At 40.5% G+C, this 24,815-nt stretch overlaps 5 protein-coding genes and 1 non-coding gene across 11 annotated transcripts in view; 2 read left to right on the top strand and 4 right to left on the bottom strand.

Moving 5' to 3' along the window:
* Positions 1 to 9,290, bottom strand: part of LOC131676803 (zinc finger protein 865-like) — a 28,314-nt gene extending 19,024 nt beyond the window's left edge. The window contains exons 1-2 of the mRNA XM_058956119.1: positions 9,062 to 9,290; positions 7,496 to 8,986 (exon numbers count right to left, since the gene is read on the bottom strand). Coding sequence (XP_058812102.1) covers positions 7,936 to 8,986; positions 9,062 to 9,120 — 1,110 coding nt within the window. The 5' untranslated portion in view covers positions 9,121 to 9,290 and the 3' untranslated portion in view covers positions 7,496 to 7,935. The remainder of the gene's footprint in view (positions 1 to 7,495; positions 8,987 to 9,061) is intronic.
* On the bottom strand, positions 1,255 to 3,021 carry LOC131676802 (uncharacterized). 5 transcript variants are annotated; one of them, XR_009303244.1, is made up of 4 exons: positions 2,680 to 3,021; positions 1,645 to 2,625; positions 1,531 to 1,582; positions 1,255 to 1,440 (listed from the first exon to the last, which is right to left on the bottom strand). XR_009303244.1 is itself a non-coding variant. In XM_058956118.1 (2 exons), the coding sequence occupies exons 1-2, from the start codon at positions 2,893 to 2,895 to the stop codon at positions 1,708 to 1,710; spliced, it is 1,134 nt and encodes a 377-aa protein (XP_058812101.1). In that variant the 5' UTR covers positions 2,896 to 3,021; the 3' UTR covers positions 1,255 to 1,707. The 5 variants fall into 5 exon arrangements, 1 of the variants encoding a protein (XP_058812101.1); XR_009303243.1 differs by having other exon boundaries at positions 1,531 to 2,625; XR_009303241.1 differs by having other exon boundaries at positions 1,255 to 1,589.
* Trnay-gua (transfer RNA tyrosine (anticodon GUA)) lies at positions 1,395 to 1,498 on the top strand. The gene is made up of 2 exons: positions 1,395 to 1,431; positions 1,463 to 1,498. It is a non-coding gene; the product is annotated as a tRNA-Tyr (tRNA).
* On the top strand, positions 4,347 to 7,412 carry LOC131676800 (uncharacterized). Of its 2 annotated transcripts, none has more exons than XM_058956115.1 (4): positions 4,347 to 4,745; positions 5,901 to 6,017; positions 6,089 to 6,419; positions 6,487 to 7,412. In XM_058956115.1, exons 1-4 carry the CDS (start codon positions 4,438 to 4,440, stop codon positions 7,396 to 7,398), a joined length of 1,668 nt encoding a protein of 555 aa, XP_058812098.1. In that variant the 5' UTR covers positions 4,347 to 4,437; the 3' UTR covers positions 7,399 to 7,412. The 2 variants fall into 2 exon arrangements, with proteins under 2 accessions (XP_058812098.1, XP_058812099.1); XM_058956116.1 differs by lacking the exon at positions 4,347 to 4,745 and adding an exon at positions 5,028 to 5,449.
* A 2,497-nt stretch (positions 9,291 to 11,787) lies between the features above and the next one.
* On the bottom strand, positions 11,788 to 14,944 carry LOC131676799 (sodium-independent sulfate anion transporter-like). The gene is made up of 3 exons (XM_058956114.1): positions 13,818 to 14,944; positions 13,097 to 13,752; positions 11,788 to 13,041 (listed from the first exon to the last, which is right to left on the bottom strand). Exons 1-3 carry the CDS (start codon positions 13,858 to 13,860, stop codon positions 11,926 to 11,928), a joined length of 1,815 nt encoding a protein of 604 aa, XP_058812097.1. The 5' UTR covers positions 13,861 to 14,944; the 3' UTR covers positions 11,788 to 11,925.
* A 137-nt stretch (positions 14,945 to 15,081) lies between these two features.
* On the bottom strand, positions 15,082 to 18,663 carry LOC131676798 (sodium-independent sulfate anion transporter-like). The gene is made up of 4 exons (XM_058956112.1): positions 18,345 to 18,663; positions 16,478 to 17,133; positions 15,668 to 16,423; positions 15,082 to 15,602 (listed from the first exon to the last, which is right to left on the bottom strand). Exons 1-4 carry the CDS (start codon positions 18,403 to 18,405, stop codon positions 15,243 to 15,245), a joined length of 1,833 nt encoding a protein of 610 aa, XP_058812095.1. The 5' UTR covers positions 18,406 to 18,663; the 3' UTR covers positions 15,082 to 15,242.
* Between the last annotated feature and the right edge of the window lie 6,152 nt (positions 18,664 to 24,815).

Here is a 24,815-nt window from a genome sequence, read left to right as displayed (position 1 = left end):
ACGTCGCACAGCCTTCATCTGGCTTCGCCGGGGCTTCTAAAAGCTGTAACCTCTTTCGCTGGTCAACCTGCCCCCCACACCATGGTACAAGCGTTAAAGTTTCTTTCTATAATAGCCGACGTTTGTCCCACTAACAAGACGGTTGGTCCGTTCAGCATCCGATAGTATTGCTCTGTTGTCCACCTTAGGGAGCATAATAGCTACATATGAGTACACCGTTGATCTTTACGATAACGAATGCTATATATGTGCTATCCACCACTTCTTGGACAGAGAAACCGCCCATCACTTGGATTTCCCCGTCGAGAGGTGAGCAATAGGTTTGTTCCAGTACCAGGAGAAACTGGAAGTACTCCGGAGCAAACAGGGAGAAAATCGTTCCTGTACTATCTTCTTCTCTTTTTTCTTCTTCTGGTGGCAAACCGGAGTGAACAGGAGCAAGATTTTTTTGCTCCGGAGCAACAGGGAGTAACTTCCATGTACTGGAACAAACCTAATACGACCCTACAATAGTTGCAACGTCGTACTTCTTTCGTCGTTTTTTAATTGATACGAAACTGAATCAGGTTCTAACCCCATCAACTGCTGTCAAAATGTATGAACTGACAGCGGTTGGGGTTAGAACCTGATTCAGTTTCGGGGTCAAGCTAAAACGACATTAAAAAGCTGCTAAAAAGCTGCTGCTGGCCTGTAGTATTTTGACACTGTGTGGGATTCACTTACGTGCCTAATCACTAAAAACACTCATTACTCTTCCGTCTCACACGGCACTTTAGCAAAGTAAAACTTCGGGAGGGGGGTCTCGTTGTGAAGATAACTTTTTCAAAAGAAACTTAGATAATGCTATTTAAATCATCAAGCATATTTTCACCAAAAATATTAAATTTTTCAATACATAAAATATTTGGCCCTATTCTCATAGTCACGTCACTTAGTGACTAGAAAGATATTTCCTTCTAGTCACTAGGTGACGTGACTGTCAGAATAGGACCCATCATGCCACTCATATAAAAAAAAATCTTGTTGGTTAATGCAACAAGATTAAATTAAAAATATGAGCTTGGGCGTAAATTGTGACATTTATCCTATCGTTTCTGTGGTAAGTGCATTTTAATATTTAATTTTGTTTTGTATTTTAATTAACAGTTAACATGACGCGAATAATGTAAAAACGATAAAGAGCGTTCGTAAAATGGGTATGCAAATCACAATAGTTCGACTTGTCGTAATGCAGAATAAGGCGAATGATATTGATAACATTCTTATTATACATTTATTTTCACATGCTTCATTGTGGCTCTACTCTCCGTTTGAAATAAACAATTACCATCTCCAAGGGACCTCTTCTTCTCCACCCATTGGCACAGCCGCAATCGGCCAACCTGCATATCACACCTTCGATAGCTCAGTTGGTAGAGCGGTGGACTGTAGAAAGGAAAGCTGTTGATAAAAATGTGCAGTAATCCATAGGTCGCTGGTTCAAATCCGGCTCGAAGGAGAGATCTTTTTAGTGGCATTCGAGGTACTCACTTTTGAAAGCATCTTTGGACATAACGAATTGAGAACCAGCGTTATGGCATATCTATAAACTTTTTTTTTTATAAATTTATAATTGCATTTCAACATTTTTATTTCATGGCCGACCTTATATCATCCGTCACCGCTAAAACATATCAACGCGTTAGGCCGGGTTAAACGAACAATAATTCAAAGCTCCTCCCCACCACGCCAAATATGCTTTTCCTTTATCTTATTCATTACGCCTTTGAATTCCTGCTGCATTTCTTGTCTGATCCGTCGATTCTGTTCCCTGATAGACAGCAGTTCTGCCGGCAGATCGGGTCCCGTTTTGATCGGTTTAGGAAATACAGCTATATTCTGGCAAGCAGACTCCTGTTCTACATCCACGCACGGAGGAGGATCGTCCACTTTTTTTCGCTTGATCGGTCGCAACGAAGAAGTGGCTTCCACCAATGGATCAATTTCGATCTCGACGTTCTGCGACTGATCCTCTCCCGGCGGTGGAGCGGTATTCTTCGCCTTTCTAGCGACATAGGAAGCATGCTTCTTTCTTTTTTTCTCCCCGGCAAGCCATAGAATCCAGTCGTTGTTGTTTTGGATTTGAGCTTGGAACTCATACATTCGCTCAATCTGCGTCTGACAGAGCTCACAGATGTATGATTCCGCGTCGGTTTTCATATTTATCATCACTCCGGTGGTCGCATATATCTTCGATAGCAAGCTGGGATTCAAGGGTTGTCCAAGGCAGAACAGCGGCGTGAGACTTTTGTTCTGGAAACATAGTCGACAGATGATCTCCTTCAGAGACACCGGTTTGTGATTCATTGCAGGTGCTGCAGTTGGGAGCTCCGTTTGGATTGCCTTCGGTTCAATGGGTCGGCGTGGCCTGATGTTTGCAGGACGGTACTGTAATTTTGGAGGAGGAGTTGTCGGAGTAGTCACTGGTGTCTTCAGATGATTGCAACAGGTGCATTCGCATAGTTGCGGTCTTGATACAGTTTCTAGTCCGTGGTATGAATGCGTTCCGGTTCGAAGGTTTCGCCAAGGTAGGACCCCCAATCGAACCCGTGCACCCTGCGAGGTCCGAATGAAATCATATTTGGGCTGTAAAAAAACTCATCTATTAATTTTGTTTATTCTGAAATGTTTGGAACTCACATCGAAATGATCCTCGCAGACATAGTAGTTTCTCGAGCGGGGTACAGGTTCGTCAGGTTTCATCCCCAACCGAAGCATCCATTCGTAGCATTCTTCGTCATCACGGGGTACCGGAACGAACGTGCCGCTGAAGATGGCAGTATTGTTTCCGCATCCGGCGCAGTACTTCAATTTGCGTGCCGGTTTTAATGGATCCTTTGGAGTGTTTTCACACATTTTAGCACCACTTCACAGAAAAAGTCGACAAGAAAAAGAGGCTTAATTTGATTTTAAAAAAATCGGAAATTTATAAAAACAACAGTAACACTGCAGAAAATCTTCAAACCCCTCTTCAAACACTAACAAATTTTGACAGATGCAATCAGGGTGGCCAGAATTCAGGGAGGTCATGTCACTATGAAATCTGTGGCATAGTTTACAGTTCGGGAAATGGGTTACGGGATTTCGCATGGGATGTGTGTCGGGATTTGATCAGGAAAAATTAGACCTAAAGAATTTCCTTTGACACATCGACGTTTTGGTAACTCTGCTTCTGCTAGAGTTATCTTGTCAGTGGCAATTTTTCGTTTTTGCTGGAAATCCGCATAATTCAATTCATAAAACGGGAAATTGCGAAACATCCATAACTAACGTGGAATGAATTTATTGAGCACTTTCTCTGGCTGCTGATTATGTGACCAGGATCAATGCAAGCAGTACCTAATCACTGATTAAGAACAGTTTACAGTTCGGGAAATGGGTCACGGGATTTTATACGGGATTTGATCAGGAAAAATTTTCTGCCGAAATCTCTCTAAACTGTCAAAACAAAAGTTCAGCTGCTTTTAAAAAACACCAACAGTAACAAAATAGCGCTGAATTTTAAACCCAATAAAAATACAATTTTCCCCGTCGGAAACAATTTGTGTTGAATTGTTCCTGGCCAATATTGTGTCGAGAGTTTTAAAATCCCGTGATGTTTTCCGTGGTTGGGTTTACACTTCATGAAAACTGTCATTTTTGTGTAAACTCATTTCCCGTCACGGGATTTGAAATCCTGAGCTCCATTTAAAATACACAGGGACCCAAATCCCGTGACACGTTTTCCGAACTGTAAACTAGCCTCAAGACCGACAGGCGATCTCAAAATATTTCTTGTCATCCGCTCAATTCAGGATTGCCGATTTTTCCAATAAACAGCATGATAGATGAACCTTCGCATGAACGTGGTGTAGTAAGAACTGCGTGCGTGTGTGCAAATTCCAAAAAATTGTCGGCGATTGAATTCTAATGGAAGACTTTCTGCCAGACCTCTATAATTGTTTTACTTCCAAAGCTGGCCTGCCAAACCACAGCACTTTTAAACCGCCGAAAACCTGCGGAGAAGGCACAAGTAACAGGAGAAGTAACGGTTTCGACTGTCCTGGATTTTTACTCGTCTGATATGGTTACCCTACTTTATGATGATGTCATACCAATCGCACCCAAAATTTGCAGTCATTTGGGACCATAGATGGCATTTGATGAGTCACTTTGAAATCCCAGTAAACGAAAAAGGGACTAGGCGGTTTTATATCGATACTGGCTAGCGGTGGGCGGTGAAAATCATAGATGTCTGTAAATCTGGCATCGCTGCAAACAAGAGACGTAAATAAAGTCGATCGTTTTGGTACAGTGTAACCCATAAACAAAACAGAGAAGAAAGCAAAACATAAGTTCGGTTGTTTGAAGTTTTTTTTTCTGTTCTCTCGGTGTTGTGAGCCAATACCTACTAAAATCATGAAATGCTTCCTTCCGGACTGCAATGCTGACTTTCACCAGCAAAGCGACACGTTATCCAAACACCGTTTCCCGCTGGATGCAACGCGACGTGAATTGTGGATCAAGTCCATGATGGATGCTTATTCCGTTGCGCATATTCATGAAATCAACCAAGTCAGCCTTGAAACGTCGCGAATCTGTTCACGCCATTTCACTCCAGACTGCTTCAATGTGACACATGATCGTCGCCGACTGAAATTGGAAGCCGTTCCGACTATATTCCGGACGGGGTTGCTCGATTCGGAACTGCATCGCGGGGTAAACAGGTGAGACCATTCTGTGGTAATGTTTATTTTTTATTAGCTTTCCTGACGTTTGCTGAAAGTTTTTCCGGAACATGTTTTTTCTGATCAATCTGCTGTCTCCCTATTTTCTTCTTCGTCCGAGAATTAGTGTTCTAACCAAGAACGTTTTCAATCTGGGTTCTCAAAATAAAAGGACTTATTTAGTGTTCTTTATAAAAAGCAATGCCGAATCTATAGATTGGGCTATTTACAAAAAAAAAGTGATAATAATGACAATTTCAATACAAGAAGGAAGTTTTGGTTCAGTGTAGTCAGCGTCTTCGTTTCAAAAATCAAAATAAACCGGAAAGAAGCAAAACAATAATTTGGTGCAAGCTTTGGTGGCTCAATTTTGGAGATTTTCTGATAATCTAAATTATGAAGTGTGTCATTCCAAACTGTGGAGCAGACTTCCACAAACAAAGTGAATGGTTCTCCAAACACTACTTTCCGTTGGATGCTACTCGTCGTGAACTGTGGATCAAGGCAATAGTGGATGCACACTGCGGGCGGAGCAAACAAGATCTCAGCACGGTCAATTTTGAAAAGGCGCGCATCTGTTCTGATCATTTTGCTTCAAATTGTTTCACTATGTCTGAGAATCGCCGAAGGCTAAAGTTAGATGCGATTCCGACCATATTTCCGTTTGGGTCCGAGGATCCGGTTGTAAATCAAAATCGGGATAGGTAAGAGAACAGCTTTCAGTAAGTAATTACGAAACGATATGTTCTGACCTGAGTTCAGATAGAAATATTGGTTCAATCATTATTGAGGCCAATGCAAATAAAATCTTCCCTTATCAGACATCGAATCCGACCATTCCGGGTAAGAGCTGGATATTCTACCACTAGAAAATATTGCTTTGAATTTTATAAGAATTGGAAAGTAAACTTTCCTTGGGTGAAGAGCTTTTTTTCATTTTAGTGAAAGTAGGGTTTTGGGCTTTTTATACATTTTTTTTTAAATGAACCATGGAACAGACGTCTATCTCGGATGTTTGAGCTGTGCTAAAATGAATAATCCCTACAAATGTAGACCGTTAAGCATAGGATTGGATAATTTTACATTTTTGAACGCTCAGTGGAAGCCTGTTATCGTTTTATTAATTTATTGGAACGTTTCCAAAATATATTACAGAGAAAAACTCGCAATGAAGATCAAACGCTACAAGCACTGTGTCGTACGTGGGTGCGAACAAAGTATCGCCAATTTCACCGGTATCACAACCCATCTGTTCCCATTGGAAATGCAAGAGTAGGTACCAGTAAATTTCCAAGCATTTCGCTCGTCTACATATCCGTATATTTTATCCCATCTCTCTACAGATGCAAACAGTGGGTCAACTTCTCCAAGAACTCGTACGCCTCCCGCCACTTCGTTATGCATGGACCGGCCGGTATGCGAAAGTGGCGCATGTGTTCTCGCCACTTCGAACCGTCGCTCTACAAGAACATTCCGAACCAGGCACGCACTTTGAAGCCAGGATCCTTACCGACGCTGCATCCGGCCGACTCGTCTGCGACGGAATCAGATTACGAGGGAGGCGTTTCTGAACGGCCGCGGTTGACGTCCGGATTGGATGCTGATGGAGCGAAATTGAACAGTGTGCCAATACCGCCGCCATCGTTGAAGGGGAAAATACGTCCAACGGTTCGCGTAAGTTTGTTGAGGAATGTATTCAATAAAATCGAATCAAATCATAGCTGAATTCTGGCAATTGCAGTATCGTCCTCCGTTGGGCTACCGACCAACGTGCACTTGTTCCTGCTGTCTGACAAGACGGCCGACATCGTTCGATCAAGGGCACCAAACCGACGATACCGAGCCGCTACCGGAACCGGCCCGAATTCCGCTGAAATCCATCGATTCGTGCCGTTTGTGCTTCACCACGCAGCATCTACAACCGCTGTACTCCGGGCTGATCGTGGTCCGGGATGAGTTGCTAAACCGGATATACGCTTGCACGGGAATTTTAATCGTACCAAAACCGAAAGAGTCAACGTCCATCTGTGTCCAGTGCGCGGAGATGATTAATACGTTCTACGCCTTTCGGCAGCAAACTCGCAGCAATAATCAAGCATTGATGTTGAAAAACGAACGCAAGTTAGGGGACGAGAATTTTCCCAACGATTCGCCCTCGTTCAAAGTGTACAAGCAAAAGAGAAAACGAAAGATTACCAATCCTCCTCCTGCACCTCCGGTAAAGGTCAAAAGGGAGGCGCCCAAACCTCTGCGGGTCGAATTCATTTCAAAGAAAAAGCTTCCAATATCAGTCCCGTCAAATGAACCGAATCCGCTCGAGTTGCATATCAAGGAAGAACCGGACGATCCTCTTGAAATGGTCGAGCTTTCATTGCAAACCGAACAACGTGATTTCTCAGAAACGATTCAACTTGACATGTCGGTTGACCATGGTGAAGATCCGCACGAGTCGGAGAGTCGCGTGGACCAGACAGAGTCAGACAGTTGGAAATGCTGGCATTGCCAGGAAGTGTACCGATTTCAATTCGAATGTGCCAAACATGTACTGCAGGAACACCGGGAGGAAGTTGATGTGATTCGAAAGCATCTGCAGCTCGACGAACTGAATTGCAACATGCTCGAGATGATGAGTGTTCGTTTGCGGAAGGAATAAAATCATAAATTTTATATGTTTGTACGCTAGTTTTTTTAGTAGTTATTCAGCTTCTAATCCTTAGGAGTTGATCGCAGGTGAAAATAATCATACTCACCCTGACTGGTTTGTCGATTCAGCTTGTGTGGTGTTATTCTGGTCAATATAATAAATATGTTGCGAAGAAAAAACGACACCTAGTAACTCAATGTACAGATTTAAATCCAAGCACACTTCGATCGTTGAGTAGCTCCTTTTGATAAATCTACATTCTACGAATCGTTTTTCAACCAACCTTTAGTTTTCAGTGTGACTTTATACGGAGTTTTCGGCGTAAAATTTGTCGCTTTTTTAAGTAGAGAAAACTTTTTCGGTGGTGAATTTGCATGGTCTGTGATCCCGACCTTTATTTTCAACCGCTCAAACTAGAAAATTATAAAAACAAAAACTCGTTGCGTGAACGCGTTTTAATAGATCAACGTACTCCAAACGAATCGTACTTGGATACAATACTAATGAAGCCTACTGCCGACAATAAAAAATCCCTACCCGCTGCACCTAGTGCTGATTCATCGTTTGCAGCGTAACCAGCTGGTGCTGTGCCAGACTGTCCAGATTCAAATTTTCCGCATTGTGACTAGGAGCATGTCGCCGGTAGTCCTGCAGTCTAGAGAATACCCTCGGACAGAATTCGCACTTTATTGATGATGTATCCTCTGCGCCGCCTCCCGTAGGCCGGGGAATCTGGATCTGAATCGTTTCCGGTTGTCGTTGGTGTTTCACCTGATGCCGCTTCCACTGGATGTGCTGCGAAAAGCTATCGTTGCAGAGTTCACAAACGTACGGCCGCTCGCCGGTGTGCGTTCGGATGTGATACCGCAGATGGTGACTGTACTTGAACGATTTCGGACAGTAGGGACACTCTCGATCCCGAATCTCTTCATGGACCGCTTTCATGTGTCTGGCAAGGGATCGTTTTTCACGGAACTGTGCCAAACAATCAAGGCACTGGTACGGGCGTTCCTCTGCGTGATCTCCCAGGTGAACCATCCAAGACTCTCGATCCGGAAAGATATGCCCACAAACCATGCAACGGTGCTCCTTATTGGCACTGGCCGCAACCGAAGGTTCCATTTTGGGGAAAACCTGCTGCTCCAAGCCACCTTGAAACGTACCCATCAGTTCTCCAATCCCATTCAAACTAGTTATGGCATCCGCTATAATACTACTCTCCGTGAGACAGTCATCCCCAGCATACTGCTCCGGCTCTTCCGCAGTTGGAATTGACACTTGCGATGTCCCTGCAACACCGTCCTCTTCCCTCATTTCCACTTTCACGTGAATCTGTTCCATTAGATTTCGTTTCGCACGAATTATCTCATCACAGTGCCGGCTTCGCTTCTGAAACCGATGGATCTCGTCGAGGAATGCAATGCACGATCCGCAAATCCCCGCTGGATAGTCGTCCCGGATTGAAATTTTCACTCCGGCGCAGAAGCGAATTTTTTCCGTCAGCTCACGCAAATATCCACCATCCGGTGGGAACAGTGACACGACGTTCTGCTCCGAGAAGCACAATCGGCAGAAGCTTTCCGGATTCTCGTTAGGGCTGAGGAAATAGGGGAAACGACTCTTTATAGGGCAATTGCTTGCTGATTGAAGCAGGAGTTTTCTTTTCACTTACACATCGTCTTGTAGCTCCGCTACGGAACCGGATTCCTGTAACTTTGTGTCCACTTCCATTGTCGAGAGTTTTTGCAATGCCTTGAATGCGGACGGGTTGTGACAAATTAGGTATTGCAGGATAATATTTATTTTACGAACGAAATATTATGCCAGACTTGTTTACTTTTGCCACTGTGGAACAGAAATAAACGCCTTTCACACACAATCACAACTGACGTATCCAGTTCAGATTGCGTGTGCAGCGTTGTCAGATTGGTTTTCATCTAAATCAAGTTCCAGATGTTTTTTTGGGAAATGTGAGGGAATTTTTCAAAAAGATAAATCTTAATAATCTGTGTTCTGTATGAAATATTTGGAGGTTTATTACATAAAATCAGTATCGGTATCCGCATAAAATTTAAAAAAAAATCCTTTTTTGGATGTTTCATCGGTATACCACAATTTAGGCTCTGCGTGAAATGAACGTGTTGAATACCTTGTTGGATGGATTCGCTAAGTATATTCATGTACTATCGTTTATCCATTTTCATGAATGTACTAATATGCAAGATATTGGTAAAACTTGGGTAAAAAACAATTTGGTGCGCATGAAGTTAACATTCATTTTCGCCGAGGGTGTAAAAAGCCTTACATTGGGATCGATGTACACACTTAAAATCCATTACCTAGCAGTAGGAAATTTTAATTTGCTGTCCTTTTTTCACTGCCGGAAAACAAGGGAGAGAGAATGATTTTTTACTCAAAATTAATGGGATGAAGTTTAGTCGGCTTTGGGGAATATCTCATTATTTTTGGGTAAATTTGGACTTCCTCTCTTTCGTTTTTCGTTGGAGGAAGTAGGATGCACATATTTAAAATTACCTACTGCTATGTAATGCAAGTTTTCTGTGTAGCTGGCAACGATTCGCGCATGTTAAAAGAGTTGTCAAACTAGTAATGGTGAATTTCTCTTCAGCTGTCTCAATTAATGGTGGTGAGTATAATCTACACCGAGCAAAACTTGCATGAATTTCCATAAGAACGACTTCTGACTTATAGACATAAGGATTATAAATCAAAATTCATGTTTCAAATAATTTTTATGAACAATAAAATAGGATGTATTGAAGCAGAGTCATAAGGCTGTCTTATGAAATACATAAGTTGGACATCCATCGGTATCATGAATAAAGATAAATGATTTCATAAGCCTGTCCAGAAACCCTTTAAGCACTAAAGCAAGCGCTATATTCACTGTCGAAGTGCCAATTTCTTCACGCTCGCTTAGCGCTTAAGTCAGGTTTAAACGTAATGATAAACCTGGTTTAAAAATTAAGCGAGGGTGAAGATATCGGCCCTAACAGCTTTTAGATTTATAGGTTCTATACAAGCTTTGCAAATGTATTTTTGTAATAGGAACGTGGGAACATTTCTCTATTTGAATACGGTTGTAATTTATTTTCTTTATAACGATCGTAAATGTGAAGATGTTAGAAAACAAAAACTAGCAGTGCTATATTTCGCTCTAATAGATTAGTAATAGGTAGATCTCCTTTTCACGGGATTGTTGCAATACTAATCATCATTGCACGGTAGTGGTAGGCTCCTCGGCCCGAGCCGGTATTATTAATTTCATGCTAGAAATAAACACACTCAAAACGACAAATGTTTCCACCTTTCCAATTCTTCATCTTAATTTTAGATTACCTGCAACTAGGTAATGCAATCTCTGTTAGTACTCATACCAGAGCGACTGTTTTGTTAGTTTTGTGGCGAGCAGCATACAATATTCTCTTATTTTTGATTAATTGTTTCGTAGATTGGTACTAATTATTTTTACTTCCAGGAATCACCTTTGGAGAAGTCAACGTTTTCGTTTATTCGACAGATGCTTGCGTTCTTGCACGCATTTCAATTGTACACATCACTCGAGTTAGGTTCAACTATTTATAGGCAGGCAAGATGAAAGACTTCGCACTGCCTATGAAATTTTTCATTCACTGTTGATAGTAACTGATATACCATCACGGGATTGAAAAAAAATAAGGAAATACAAAAACCGAACCAGCTCATAATATATCGATATCAACATCGTGCAACATAGTGACTATGGTTAGGTGAATTAAAATAATTATCCGAGATAGTGGAACGGAGTCTCAAACCAACTGATCCAGTTCTACATTTAAGAAATACTAGAGCAAATGTTTTGTTTGGTAATAGAGCTTTGTTTCGAAGAACAGTTTTGAATCCTTAACAATATTTTGAAATCGGTTTGTTAGGATGTTGGTTTGCTTTAAAATCATTTTATGTGTATATGCCGGATTTGAAGAACTATATAATATTTCTAGCGAAAGACTAACAGAAAGGAGAGATTTGGAATGAGGGTCGGTTTTGATAGGAATAATATTTAATCTACTAGTATCCCTGTAATTTTAGAGGATGAAAAAATCTCGTACTGGTAAGTTCTAATAAACAAATGTGATGCAGGAGTTGGTTTAATACGAATACGGATAATGGTTTTGCGTTTTATTCGATATACTCGGCTCGGCTGGCGATATCCTAAACACATAAAAATCTATCCATTTCATGTGAAAACTTTCAGTAAAAAAATAGAACTTAATCACTATAGACTGCGCTATAGCTAACTCAATGCTTGGATAGTATTAGTTATCCATTGCTAGAAACATTACAATTTATCGGCAGACTACAACGTTGTCATCAACTAAATTGGCACATAATGCAGTATAATTTTCATTGACTATGTCTATATATCTACATTATAGTTATGAAGAGAAACATGCTAATTTAATCATTTGTTTAGTGATCGCATCTACCCTGCCCACAGTAAATGGGCTTTACATAATCACATTCGCTGTTGCTGTATCACGCTTCCTTCACCTGACTTTCCCTCCACCTTTGAACAACGGCCGAAAGCTCCTCTTCGTGGCACACCAGTGACAAAAAGCTCCTATCCAATCGCACCAAAGCACCAGCCGTACATCTGCTCCAATTCCACAGCACAAATCCTACCTCTCGCGTTTGCATATCACTCTCAAGACTGGCCAAATTCTTGGTCATGGTTGTATCCACAAAGTTCACTCCCCTGCCGTCTACCACGAGCAGCTCGACCGGGGACTCATACGCCTCCGTCACAGCTCGTACCACTTGATCCCGGACGTACTCCGCAGATGCGAATGGTAAATCTTGACACGGTTTTACCACCAGCACATTGACACTATCCGCGAGTAAGTGCTGCATCGTGATTTTCGGCGCAGCTATTAGATATAGCAGAAAAGAACAGTTGATTCCGATTCCTACCAATATCCCGTAGTCAAGACCTAGAAAAATACAAGCAACAATGGTTCCAACCAGAGGAATTAAATCCAGCTTTTTGACTCGCCAAATTTCGCCGATCCCTCGGTAATCTACCATAAACAACATGGCGGAGATGATCACCGCCGCGAGAGTAGCTTTCGGAATGTAGTAGAATGCATCGGCAAGAAGTGCTAAAGCTACCAACAGCAACAAAGACGTCACTGCGCAGCCAAGGGAAGTCTTCACTCCACTACTGTTGTTGATGGCGGTTCGTGTAAACGATCCTGCTACTGGCAGCGGTGACACGAAGGACACTGCCATATTACACATCCCGAGAGCGATCATTTCCTGGGTAGCGTCTACGATCTTATCATTGGAAAAGGCTTTCCCGATGGAAATAATTTCCAGGGTCGAGACAAGCGGGATCGCAATTATGGAAGTCCCCATGGTGGAAATCATGTCGGAGAACGAGTAAAAGGTTCCGTTGTTAGTGATGGAGAATGGAGGAATGTGGAATGGCGGGACACCCGAATCAACGTGGCCGGTTAATTTGAACGGTTGCAAACCATCTTTAGCGAATCCGTACGCCAGAGAAGCGCCTATGATCACTACCATTGCATTGCGTAGCAGCGAGAGGTACTTGAAGAAAGTTTTCCGGTTACCTTGACCACAGTCTTTGGTTAGCTGAAATAAAGAATCAAGATACTTAAGAAAGTTGTCTCTCAGTAGTAGAACTTACTCTGAACAGAACCAAAAATGCAATCGAGCTGAAACCTAGTATCGTATCCCACAGCCTAGTTTCTCCAATGTTTTTGATCACGTTCTCCCACGCATCAATAAAATCGCTACTCTTTCCGGGACTACTGATCCCGAACAGCGATCTCAACTGGGAACTACCGATTGTTAAACACGCTGCCGTCGTGAATCCTGTAATGACTGGCATCGAAATAAACCGAACCAGAAAGCCCATATTGAGCACCCCGAAGAGAAACGTGATCGCTCCGGCCAACAATGTTAACAGTGCCGCTCCAGGTCCTAGCTGTAACACCACTCCCTGAATCATGATCGCCATGATCGAGGTTGGAGCCACAGTTACATCCTTCACGCTGCCGAATAGGAAGTACATGAAGCATCCGACCAAGTTGGAGTAGATTCCATCTTGTGGCTGTAGATTTGCTAGGATTCCGTAGGCGATACTCTGAGGGATTGCCGTGAGGGTGACCGTTACTCCAGCGATTATATCTGATAGTAGATTGTTGAGGTGATACTTGGGTAGCCATTGGAGTACATGGATTCGTCTACGGACCGTCGCTAGCGTACATATGGAGCGTACTCGCGGTACGATCAAGCTACGCACACTCGGTAAATGTTCGCTGTAGTCTTGATCGGTGCGATCTATAAGATAACATTCATGAAGCTTCATTTTTGTATGTTAGATCAGCTATGAACTAAACACTCACCACTCAACTGGTGCTGATGGTAAACTCTGTTTTCGTTTACCATCTTTGCGTGAGAATAATCCAAATTATCTGCGAGCTCGTAGATCTCTTATCTGACCGGTTGAGTTGAGAGCAACAAATTATACTGCTAGAACAGTAAACATCACTGCACAATTTCGATACACACTTCTATAGGGTTCAAGTGCCGAGGCAAAATGCAACCGATGCAACACGACCAGCTGTTTCGAAGGGCCCGACGTGACTACTGATAGTCGCTGATAGGCTCTGAGCATAGCGCGATGGGCAGCTATCCGTATCTAATTGATAATAACTGATGTGACGAAGAAGAATGGGCAAAGAAAGTGCGTCCATTCATGCGATGGTAGCGGGACAGGGTTCATTCGAGATGAGATTTGGTTTTTATTGTTTTTGCGATCGTTGAGGTTCGGACTTAAGCCGGTTACTTGGGAGAGTCACGATTGGTCGTTGCCAATCTAGCTGATAGTAGTTCCACAGTTAAACAGACATAATTTTCTGTAAATCCTTTTCATCACATTGCGATACTAATTTACGCGTTATTTAGTGGCGTTTTGTTTAATTTCGTGGTCTAAATTATGTTAAGGTTTAACTGCGAAAGCTTGGAAAAGCGGCCATATTGGGCGATGGTGCGAAATAGTGTATTATGTCAGTTTGTCTGTGGTAGCCCGGTAACTGAGAAACCACGAACGATTACAGAGCACGCGCTTTAAGTAATTGTTTGGTGTTTCGTCGCTCGTATAGATAGCATACAACACAATATGGCCTTTTAGAATAAAATTGATTGCCTGGAAAAAGTGAAATAATACAAGATTTAAGATTAAAATAGATCTTCAGTTAGAAGTGTAAAATTAGTACTGTTTTTGTGATATAAATTCGAAAAAGTTGTAAGATTCAGAACTATCCCTAATCAGTCCAGCCGGAATTCCTACTGGCTCTAGTTAGAACTCCGGTTCCGACATAACCGATTCTAATTAGAATTGGTTGTATCAGTGAAGACGGTTACTGGCTAGAACCAGCCAGAATTTCAGCTCATTTTATGGCTGAACTTGCTGGGTCATTTTGAAATTTCATCGGCAAATAGCACGTTACGATCGATTGGCAGATTTCCAGCAATTGCTACACGAGTATTGTGCACAAACTTGAATTCAACTGAGTTTCTTTCGCACAAAATAGTACTAGCTTGCGTCTGTTGACTGTGCTTGTACTGGATTACACACAATCGATTGAAAAGCACTATAGAAATGTCTGTTTTTTGAAAATTCAGCAATTTACTAAAATTTTCGGATATTTCCACAATTTGACTTGAATGGAAGATAAATCTTAAATTTTTTAATAAATATTTTCCTTCTAACTATACAACTACTAAACTATTTTCAAAACATACCTCAATCTATTTAACCACAAACATCAAACAAACCCATCGTCCATGGTACCGGTTCTCCAACGCCTGATCATTTCCTCATCGTTCTCGTCAGCTCTGAAAAGCGGCATGAACTGCTCCTTGCGGTATCTGTACAATGAATACTGCACTTCCCGATTCCAGCGCCAAAGCAACACATGTCTTCCTTGGACCTTCAAATCCTTCACCGTACTAGACAGATTCTTCACCACCGTTGAGTCTATGTACTTGATCAGTTCACCGTTGATCACCACCAGGTCTACTTCACACTTGGCCGCCATTCGAATTATTTTCTCCCTAAGGTATTCCGCCGACGAGAAGGCCAGATCATTTGTTGGACGCAGGATAAGCGCAGTCGTAGTGCCGACCTAGTAAACGTCAAAACAAACATTATTTTAGTTGATATTGACAGCTCTTGCCCATCCGTGCCTACCTGCAAAACTCTATGTTCGATCCTCGGTCGGGAAATCAAGTACAGCAGGAAGCACAAATTCACCGCGATTCCGACCAGGATCCCATACTCTAACCCCGTGAAAAGACACGCTACCACCGTGACTAAAAATGGGACAATGTCGATTCGCTTTATGCGCCACATCTCTGCAACCGCGCGGTACTCGATCATGAATACCATAGCTGCAATGATAACTGCCGCCAACGTCGCCTTCGGAATGTAGTAGAAATACTCTGTTAGCAGTCCCAGAGCCGACAGGACCAGTACACCGGTGAACACGCCTCCGAACGGAGTTTTAACACCACTGCTGCTGTTGATCGCCGTTCGAGCAAACGACGCCGTAGTTGGGATCGATGACGTGAACGAGCCGGCGATATTACAAAGTCCAAGAGCGAGCATTTCCTGCGTTGCGTCTATAGGCTTACCCTTGGAAAAGGCTTTCCCAATCGAAACCAACTCCAGAATCGAGATCAGTGGTATCGCGATCACCGATGAACCCAGTAACCGAAGCATCTGAGAAAAATCATAAAACTCTCCGTTGAAGATTGTTGAAAATGGCGGTGGCTCCAGCGGTGGAAAACCAGACGCAACTTTTCCTGTTAGTCGAAATGGATGCAGGTCGCGACTGGCCATTATGTATGCTAGGGTCCCACCACTCAGTACAATCAGTGCGTTTCGCAGCAAACAGAGATATTTGGTGAAGGTTCGCCACCGTCCCGAACCGCGGCCTTTGACAAGCTGCAACGCAATAATAGTTATAAGAAATTTGAAATGATAATCAGATTGTCTTACCGTAAGGCAGATCAGGATCGCCAACGAGCCGAAACCGAGCAACGAATCCCAAAGTCTCGTCTGTCCGGCATTCTCGAAAATATTACTCCACACATCGACGAACTCGCTAGACTTCCCCGGGCTTGATATACCCAACAGCGACTTCATCTGACTGCTCATAATCGTAACGGCTGCTGCAGTTATGAACCCTGTAATCACCGGCATCGATATGAACTGAACCACGAAGCCAAAGTTGAGCAACCCCAGCAGTAGAATGATGCAGCCGGACAGGAAAGATGACAGAATAGCTCCCGCCGGTCCTAGCTCCAGCACCTTCTGTTGAACCATCAGGGCCATGATCGCGGTCGGAGCGATCGTTATTTCTTTCACACTACCGAAGATGGCATACCCAAACGATCCCATGAAGTTCGAGTAGAGACCGTACTGCGGTTCCAGGTTGGCGACCACGGCATACGCGATACTCTGCGGAATGGATGTCAACCCGACCGTAATTCCGGCGATCGCATCCGAGGCGAGCTTCCGGCAGCTGTACTGAAGACCCCACTGGAGAAAGGGCAACCGGCGGACAGCATGCTCGCGTGTCCAGAATCCACGGAAATGGCGTCGTATCAACGGGCGTAAATCGGGGAAGCGTTCTCGGTAGTCGAGTTCATTGTCTGCGGATGAAGTGCAAGTTATCAGTGGGGATCTGGAATGGTGCGGTCCGCTCGTGATAAGAAACCAATTGTGCAATAAAATTTTTATCTTGTGTCATTCACGGATACCGTGATATACGATTGTCGGAATATGGAATTAGGGCGTTGAACGAGACATAAATATTTGTAGAGGCGGTGAGATGCCATACGCAAGCTTTCAAATCTACAATTTACAGCTTCGTTGACTGTACTTATTCTGTGATGTTTGTTCCAAAACAAGAGATTTGCAAGTCAATGTTTAAGCTGTTGAACGACGTTTCTGACTGATTCATTAACACATTGTATGACAAGTAACGACGTGCTGCAGTGATAATGATGATTAACGAGTTGGAAGCATTAAAAATTGAGTGTAGTTTGGCTACCGTAAATTGTTGCACTGATACTCCCGGCGCCCATTTTTATGGAAAATTCATTTGGACAAGTATGGATGGGAAAGAATTTATGTTGGATACGTTCTTTAGAATATTATTTTTGCGAACGATTAGGCACACCAGAGAAGAAGGGTTACATACACTTGCCGCTTCAGTTCATTCGATTTCCCTACAAATTTTGATGTACTCAATTTTACAAATCGTTTACAACCGTCCAACCACAACTCTATAACTGCGGACATGCTTGTTTCTCTTGGGTACAAAAATGTTTTCATGTTCATTTCTGCATTACAGAACACGTTGGTCTTGGTTGAACTGGTGCTCAGTCTCATTTAAAATCCAATGATAAAAACCTAATAGAACAGTTCTATTGCAGAACAAGCATAACGATCCAACTGAAATTAAGAACTCTACCTTGTTTGACCTTAAAAACAACTCATGTGAGTGCTAGCTCGATACCGCCAGACCAGCGCCGAGGGAAATTTCATCATTAAGTATGATTCGCTTGTTACTTTTTTTCTGCTTAATCCGCAAGAACGTGTTTATTCAACAGTTTTATACACTACGTTCGCTGCGTATTGCTGATCAATCGAAACAATCTCTGAAAACAGGAATTTCAGCCTTTCTATATTTTGGGGAGAACCGGGTTTTTTGTTATATCGCCGGGGGATTTCCCGATCTCAATGAGACAGAGCTAAATTACGGGCGATTGATGCATAATGCATTGAACGTTTATAATTTATCCGCTGTGAAATGCATCATCTGTGTAGCTGAATATAAAGGAAAAACTCTAAATCATACCTTCTGGAATCTGGTGGCTGGGATAGATATCCTTGTCCGAAAGGATTACTTCTTTCGCCATGATGACCTATGTGCTCGATTCGCCTAACGGAATTCCCTACTCTCGCGTCACTTTAATTAATGGTAATTCACTATCACTAAAACTATTCCAATGTCCGCTTAGGCACAATTAAAAATAGTGAATCCCAGTCTAGAACTCGATTAGCATATGTACAATCTGTCAACTGATGCGACAGACCCAGGCTGGTGAGTTCAAACTGCGCCGTCGCCACAAAACACGACCACTCTGCCACGAACGGCATTCGCGACTAAAACACCTGTTGCATCACAAGCGACCTTCTAGAGGCTGGTGCGATGCGAAATAACCGCCGACTGTTTCAATGCTCACGAGATGAATCTCCGATGGCTAGGCTGATGACTGTCACCCTCCCTCTATTTGTTTACTATTGGGTGAGAACCGTACTTTACAGAATTTCCGCCGATGGGCATAGAGATAGACATGCTCGTAGTATGGTACTTACTGTTAGATTTCGCGCTAGAAATTTGTATGCGTGAAAATGCAGTATTTGCTCGAACAATAATTTTGACAAAACTTTAAACAGTCTTAGAATTATTTCTAGTTTTTATACTAAAATAGTTTTTATACTAAAATAACAGGTTGTTTTGGACGAGAAAGCTTTATTGTGACAAGGGCATCAACTAGCTAATCTTGTTCCGGAATGTGTGAATAATATTGCTAATAACAATAAACAATTTGAAAACAATAATTGTATAAGTACAGTATAAGTGCTTTTAAAATAGTTTACAGTTTAATTATGCGGTTGCCGTTAAGTACACACCTACAGAAACCATTTACTTCGTTCTTACACGGAACTTTTATAAATTCACTAACTGCATCATGGACAATGTGTAGTCTTCTGTTAAGTCCAGGAATCCAGTGATCACTGATCTTTTTCTGGTTCTAGCAAGCGTCAGTCGCATAGCATAAGTCTGGATGCTCCGTCCAATAGGGATCTTTAATTTGGAAAAATTCTCTCAGTTTTTCATATGTATTGATAGCAGGTGTCCTTACGAGTACACTCATATCATTCTCGAACCTTAATTATTCTTTTCTGATTTTTAAATTAAAAAAAACCAAATTAAATTCAACCAACAAACTGACAGTTGTCCCACTAATAGCGGTAAGCTTGAATCTAGTTGGTACCGCTACACGGTACTATCTTTGATTTTAGGCCTGAGTTTAGTCCGGCCTAAGACGTTAGTACCTGTCATTGCAGAAATGGCTGCATCCTGAAGCCAAATGAAAACAGTGTAAAAGGCCGCCATGTTCCTCTTGCATACATCTCAATAGTTTAAATCAACTTTTCGAGCTTTATGTGCAATATTATGGCCCATGTTGCACACAAACCATATGAGGGCAAGTAAGCAAGTTTTATCCCGTACGAAAAACAGGTGTAATCGAATTTTAAATGCATTTTTTAAATATTCTTTATCGTCCTATATCTAGAAGGTGCTACACGCTCATTTCAAAACGCCACATCGAAAAGTTATATTGCAGGTTAGCAGAAGTCGAATCATATTGAAACAAACTGTCGAACGAAATTTTATAATTGGATCCAGAGATGAAAATTGTTTTCGTTCGTTAGTTTACCTATGGCTATCAAAATGAGTGAAGTTTAATTTGCTCACAATTTTTCAGTTATTTTTACATGAGGAAAAGAATATATAATCACAACTTGTTCCCTTTACTAGTTGTATCTTCTTACACAGAACACCATAAGCAAGTGGAAGTTTATTTATATTTTTACTGCTTTTGAAAGAGTTCAAAACTAAGATTGAATAAAAAATTGTAAATGAACACTTTTAAATATGACGGCAAACAAACTGTTACAAAGATTCTCATTTTGATCGTTATTTAAATGTTATAGGAGCTTGCTTGTATTGTTTCGTAATTTATAATTTTCTAGCATATCTTGAACGATTTGCATTTCCGCTGTAGTACAAATTTTCGTTTAATTCTTTATGATAGAACAGATATGCACAGGGTATGAAAGAGCTGTGAAAGCTGAGACTAGACAGATGACTTGGCAAAATGACGCAAAAAGTTGAATACGGAAAAATTGCTTAAATCGTGTCGGAACTAAAGGGGGGTTGTGTAAGGTGTTATCGGTAAATTCGGTAAAGGTCTCTGTGCTTACTATCGAGACATCACTCGGTATAAGCCAGTGGTTTAGTGTTCACGCAAGACGTGTGACTTTTTGGAATTTAGCCTCTGTGCTTACTATCGAGACATCACTCGGTATAAGCCAGTGGTTTAGTGTTCACGCAAGACGTGTGACTTTTTGGAATTTAGTGTCTAACTAGTGCTAATTTGGGTACTAGTTCAGATACATAGTCTAACTGGACACCCAGATGGTGCTAGTTACTGACGAGGAGAATCCGAAACACTAAAACAAAAAAAACGATTAACATGTTATTGTAAACTAATAATATTTAGCAGTTTGCAAAAAGCTCTTGTAGTTGCCTGGGCAATTATGTGAAGAAGAAGAATTGTGCAAAATTCAGAACGATTGGTCCAAGAAATTTGATCTGCATCCAGTATCAGGTTCAATTTGTAAATTTATAATTGTCAATTCATTATCAGACAGATGGCAGACTATAGGAAGTAACTAATTATAATTTTTATTAATTGAAATTACTGGACTTTTGGTATTTCAGGCATGATTAGATAATCGTGCTGATAATTTGAATTACTTCATTTTCAGCAAAGTAGGTCTGCCAAATTCTATATGCATGGTTAGTAGACTAGTTGGGTAGGATAATAAGCCCCACCAGGCTAAAATTTCAGATTTCCATTCCATGGACGACATAATTATTTGAAGCAAATAAAAAAATTTTATGGCATTTTTCATGTGTTGCAGAACAGCAACTGATACAAACTTTTTCAAAAGATGTAAGCTTCCACTCTTTTTCTATAAGCATTTGATTTATTTTGGAACAGTCAGATTTGGCTGAACTGACAAACTACTAAGTGTAATGTTAGAGAAGCTCTTCAAGCCCTTGGAGTGGCTAGCGCCTAACAATACAACTCTATGACGTTCTCGATAGTATGCACCATTATTAGCAAAATAACGTTTTAGTCAATTATGGATCTTAAATAATAAATTGTTTAAGCGGTTACTCCACTGTAGAATTTTAAAACAATCGATTTTTTATTTATTAGTCTAAAATGTGCTTTAGGATGTAAAAAATGATATCCCAAAACATGGAGAACGAAAACAATTCAAAAATATAATTTTCAATTTTGCAGCAACGCTTCTTATGTATAAACCAAGTGTACTGCAAACTTTAACCGTGTTTTTCTCGAAACCACTGGCCGAAAATGTAACTCGAGCAAATGATTTTTGGTCGCTTTGAAATTTTCACAGTATATTCAAAATTGGTTTTTCTAGTCACGTACGCAGGATTAAATTTTTTATTGCTTACCTTTTTATTGATTAACGATTTTGTGTAGATTTTTATGACATTATCTACATTTTTTCACTCAAAACTGCGCCATTTCGCTTAAAATCAAAATATCGAAAAAATCCTGCGTACATCGCTATTGACATAAGGAATCAGAAAAACTTTAGTTTTAGGCGCCAGGTCAAAAATCACGGATAGATTTCCAACCGTGGACCCCTTCCAAAAAAACGCGCATGAGGTGAAAATGCTGCAGAGCCGCCATCTTGTGATGAAATTGCTCGAAAAAATTATTTTATTTAATACAATACTTATGATGTCGATTCACCATTTTATTGAGCAATAAAAAATTCTCGAAATAATCAGACTATTAAATGGCATAAACAGTGAATTTTAAATTAACTTTATTGTACAGTTTTTTTAACATAGCCGTGTATTGCTGATCAGAACGCAGCAATGCAAATGGCAGCATCATGTTACCGGAAGAAGACAAAACTATGCAAAAATTTGTCATGCTTCTCTTGCATACATTTCGTTATTTTCAATCCTCTCTTCGGCTTTCTTCTGGATAAATATGGCTCTCTTTGCTCACAATAAAGATGGCAATAAATAATCCAGTTTATCAGGTAGGAAAGACAAGCACTATCGAACTCCACTAATAAAATAAAATACCAATTAATGCGTAGAAAACTACGCATTTTCAATAAAAGTGGAATAACCTATTAGGTGGGTAAAGAGTTCGTATCCATAAATGAATACAGATCTTGCATGTCATCCTGGGTATATTTTACCCTTTATTTTTCGCAGAACTGTTACAACAAAACGCGTAAAAATTTCCATTCATGAAAATCGCGCCAGAATGAAAAATACTGTTAATAGAATTATTTCTGAATTAAAAAAAACATAAAATAACATTCATTTCACATTATTGTCTCCTTAACTACTTAACAAAATAAAACCGTCAACTGGATATATTTTTAATGGCTGGATCTTTTGGCTGCTCTAAAAATGCCAAACGCATATTTGCAACATCCTCAGTAGTTTAAACAGCCGTTTTTATGAGCATTGTCGAAATGTTCCGTTTCCGCCACGTACTCAGATGCAGGCCGCTAATTTGCAGCTTCCGCTACGAACCTTAGTTTGCAGGTTAACTCGCTTAAAATAATTCTTAATGACTCATTATTAAGATCAGTATATCCATTGACATTATCTCATCGAGTAGTTGTGAAATGAATAAAAAGCACCAATTGTTATAAGCAATAAAATACCCATTTTTTGACAACTCGAATAACTTCCGAAAATGGGCAATTTGAATACATAAAATGGGTGAAGTTTTTTACCGTGTTTATCTACCCGCATTTTTTTTATTTCCTCGTTCTTTCCTTCTCTCTACACGCTTGTTTCCAATTGCACATCAAAGGGTTACAGTAGAGCACGTTTGGATAAATTGAGATCTGTTCAATCAATTCATATCAAAGTTATTTTTGTGAATTAGAAACAGAACTACAATAAGAATTGTTTTGATTCTTTTCTTTTTGCTTATCGCTAAGAGAATAAGCGGGACCATTTAATTCGTTAATATAAATCGATAACATATTTTCACGAATGATTGCCCATATATCTATTGTATCACACATCAAAGAAAGTAAATAACGGAAGAAAATTATTATTTTTAGGGGATAGATCCAAACAAATGACAATTGGATATGGATCGTAAAATGCAATATTTTATGAATTTACTTACACTGGTTGTTAGCAAATTGAATCAGAATGTTAACAGCTTAGAAATTAGCCCCACAAATTCCCTAAGCTAAGAGTAAATAATTGAATTCAAATATGTGCAATGTTCCAATAAGAATAAAATCACATAAAACTTCTGAATACAAAATGTTTTGAAATTTATTGTGAACACAACGGTGATCAATATATTTATTTCGATTTTTGGCTTAAATCGTTTCAATTTGCATTGATGCATTATAGAAATATATCTATATTCTGTCTGCCACAGTGCAAACAAAAATTAAATATAACGCTCGTGAATATAAATGATCATTCTGTCAAAGTTTAATTTTCTGTTTGATCTTTGTTTACTTTTTATTTAAACCTCGCTGAAAAACGTGTATAATTTTTATTCGCAGACCTTGATAATTGATCTTTATTCCAAATTTGTGAACATTCACTTGAAACGAAAATAATTGTTCTCCTCCACGTCGATAGGTATCATGTTCAATTAGAATGACACTCACAGTTCATTTTAAATTCAAATTGAAATATTTTAACCAATTTTTTAATCAAAGTATGAAATCTCGACAAACATATAATTCCGGCTTAAAAGCCAACTGTCAAAATTCTCTTTGAAAGGGAATTCTGGATAAACCGTTACTCGCCAATCACAGATGTTTAGCCACCTCTAACTCGACGAGCGTCTATTCAAACTGAATAAAAACATGCATATGTATATGAATTTATTTTCTTTTGTGCATATTATGTCACTACAAAGTACTGCACATCATCGGCCAACTTTCAACTATCCAACACGTTAAAGTTCTATGTTCAGAAACATATCGGCAACAAGTTGACAAAATTGTTCTCAAACCCTATGGAACGAGATATTTTACGAAGAAAAGCTATTTTACTGCAAGAAAATATCGGAATGAATTTACTCATTTTCTTTAACTTGAATTTGTTGTTTTTTAACGTTGACGTGTAACGGAGATCAGAACGCAGCCATATAAATGACAGCATCGTTTGATTGAAGCTTACCAAATATTTTAGTCCGGGTTAAAAGTTAGTCCGGTTTAAAAACAATTAGTACGGCTTTGTGCTTACGGCTATAAATGACGTATCTGCAAATATCTCGTTCGCCTCATTGTTAACCGGGACATCACCCCACACAGCATGATCTGGTACTTTTGCAATCCGCTAGCAGCCTGCCATCCCAAGTTTCATCTACAAACTATGGTAGATCTGATAGAGTCGTGCAAGTCGCATGGGTTTGGATGTGTTATT

The sequence above is a fragment of the Topomyia yanbarensis genome, chromosome 1 (genome assembly GCF_030247195.1).
Source record: "Topomyia yanbarensis strain Yona2022 chromosome 1, ASM3024719v1, whole genome shotgun sequence".
Taxonomy (NCBI): Eukaryota; Metazoa; Arthropoda; class Insecta; order Diptera; family Culicidae; genus Topomyia; species Topomyia yanbarensis.
This window is presented reverse-complemented; position numbering and strand designations above follow the sequence as displayed.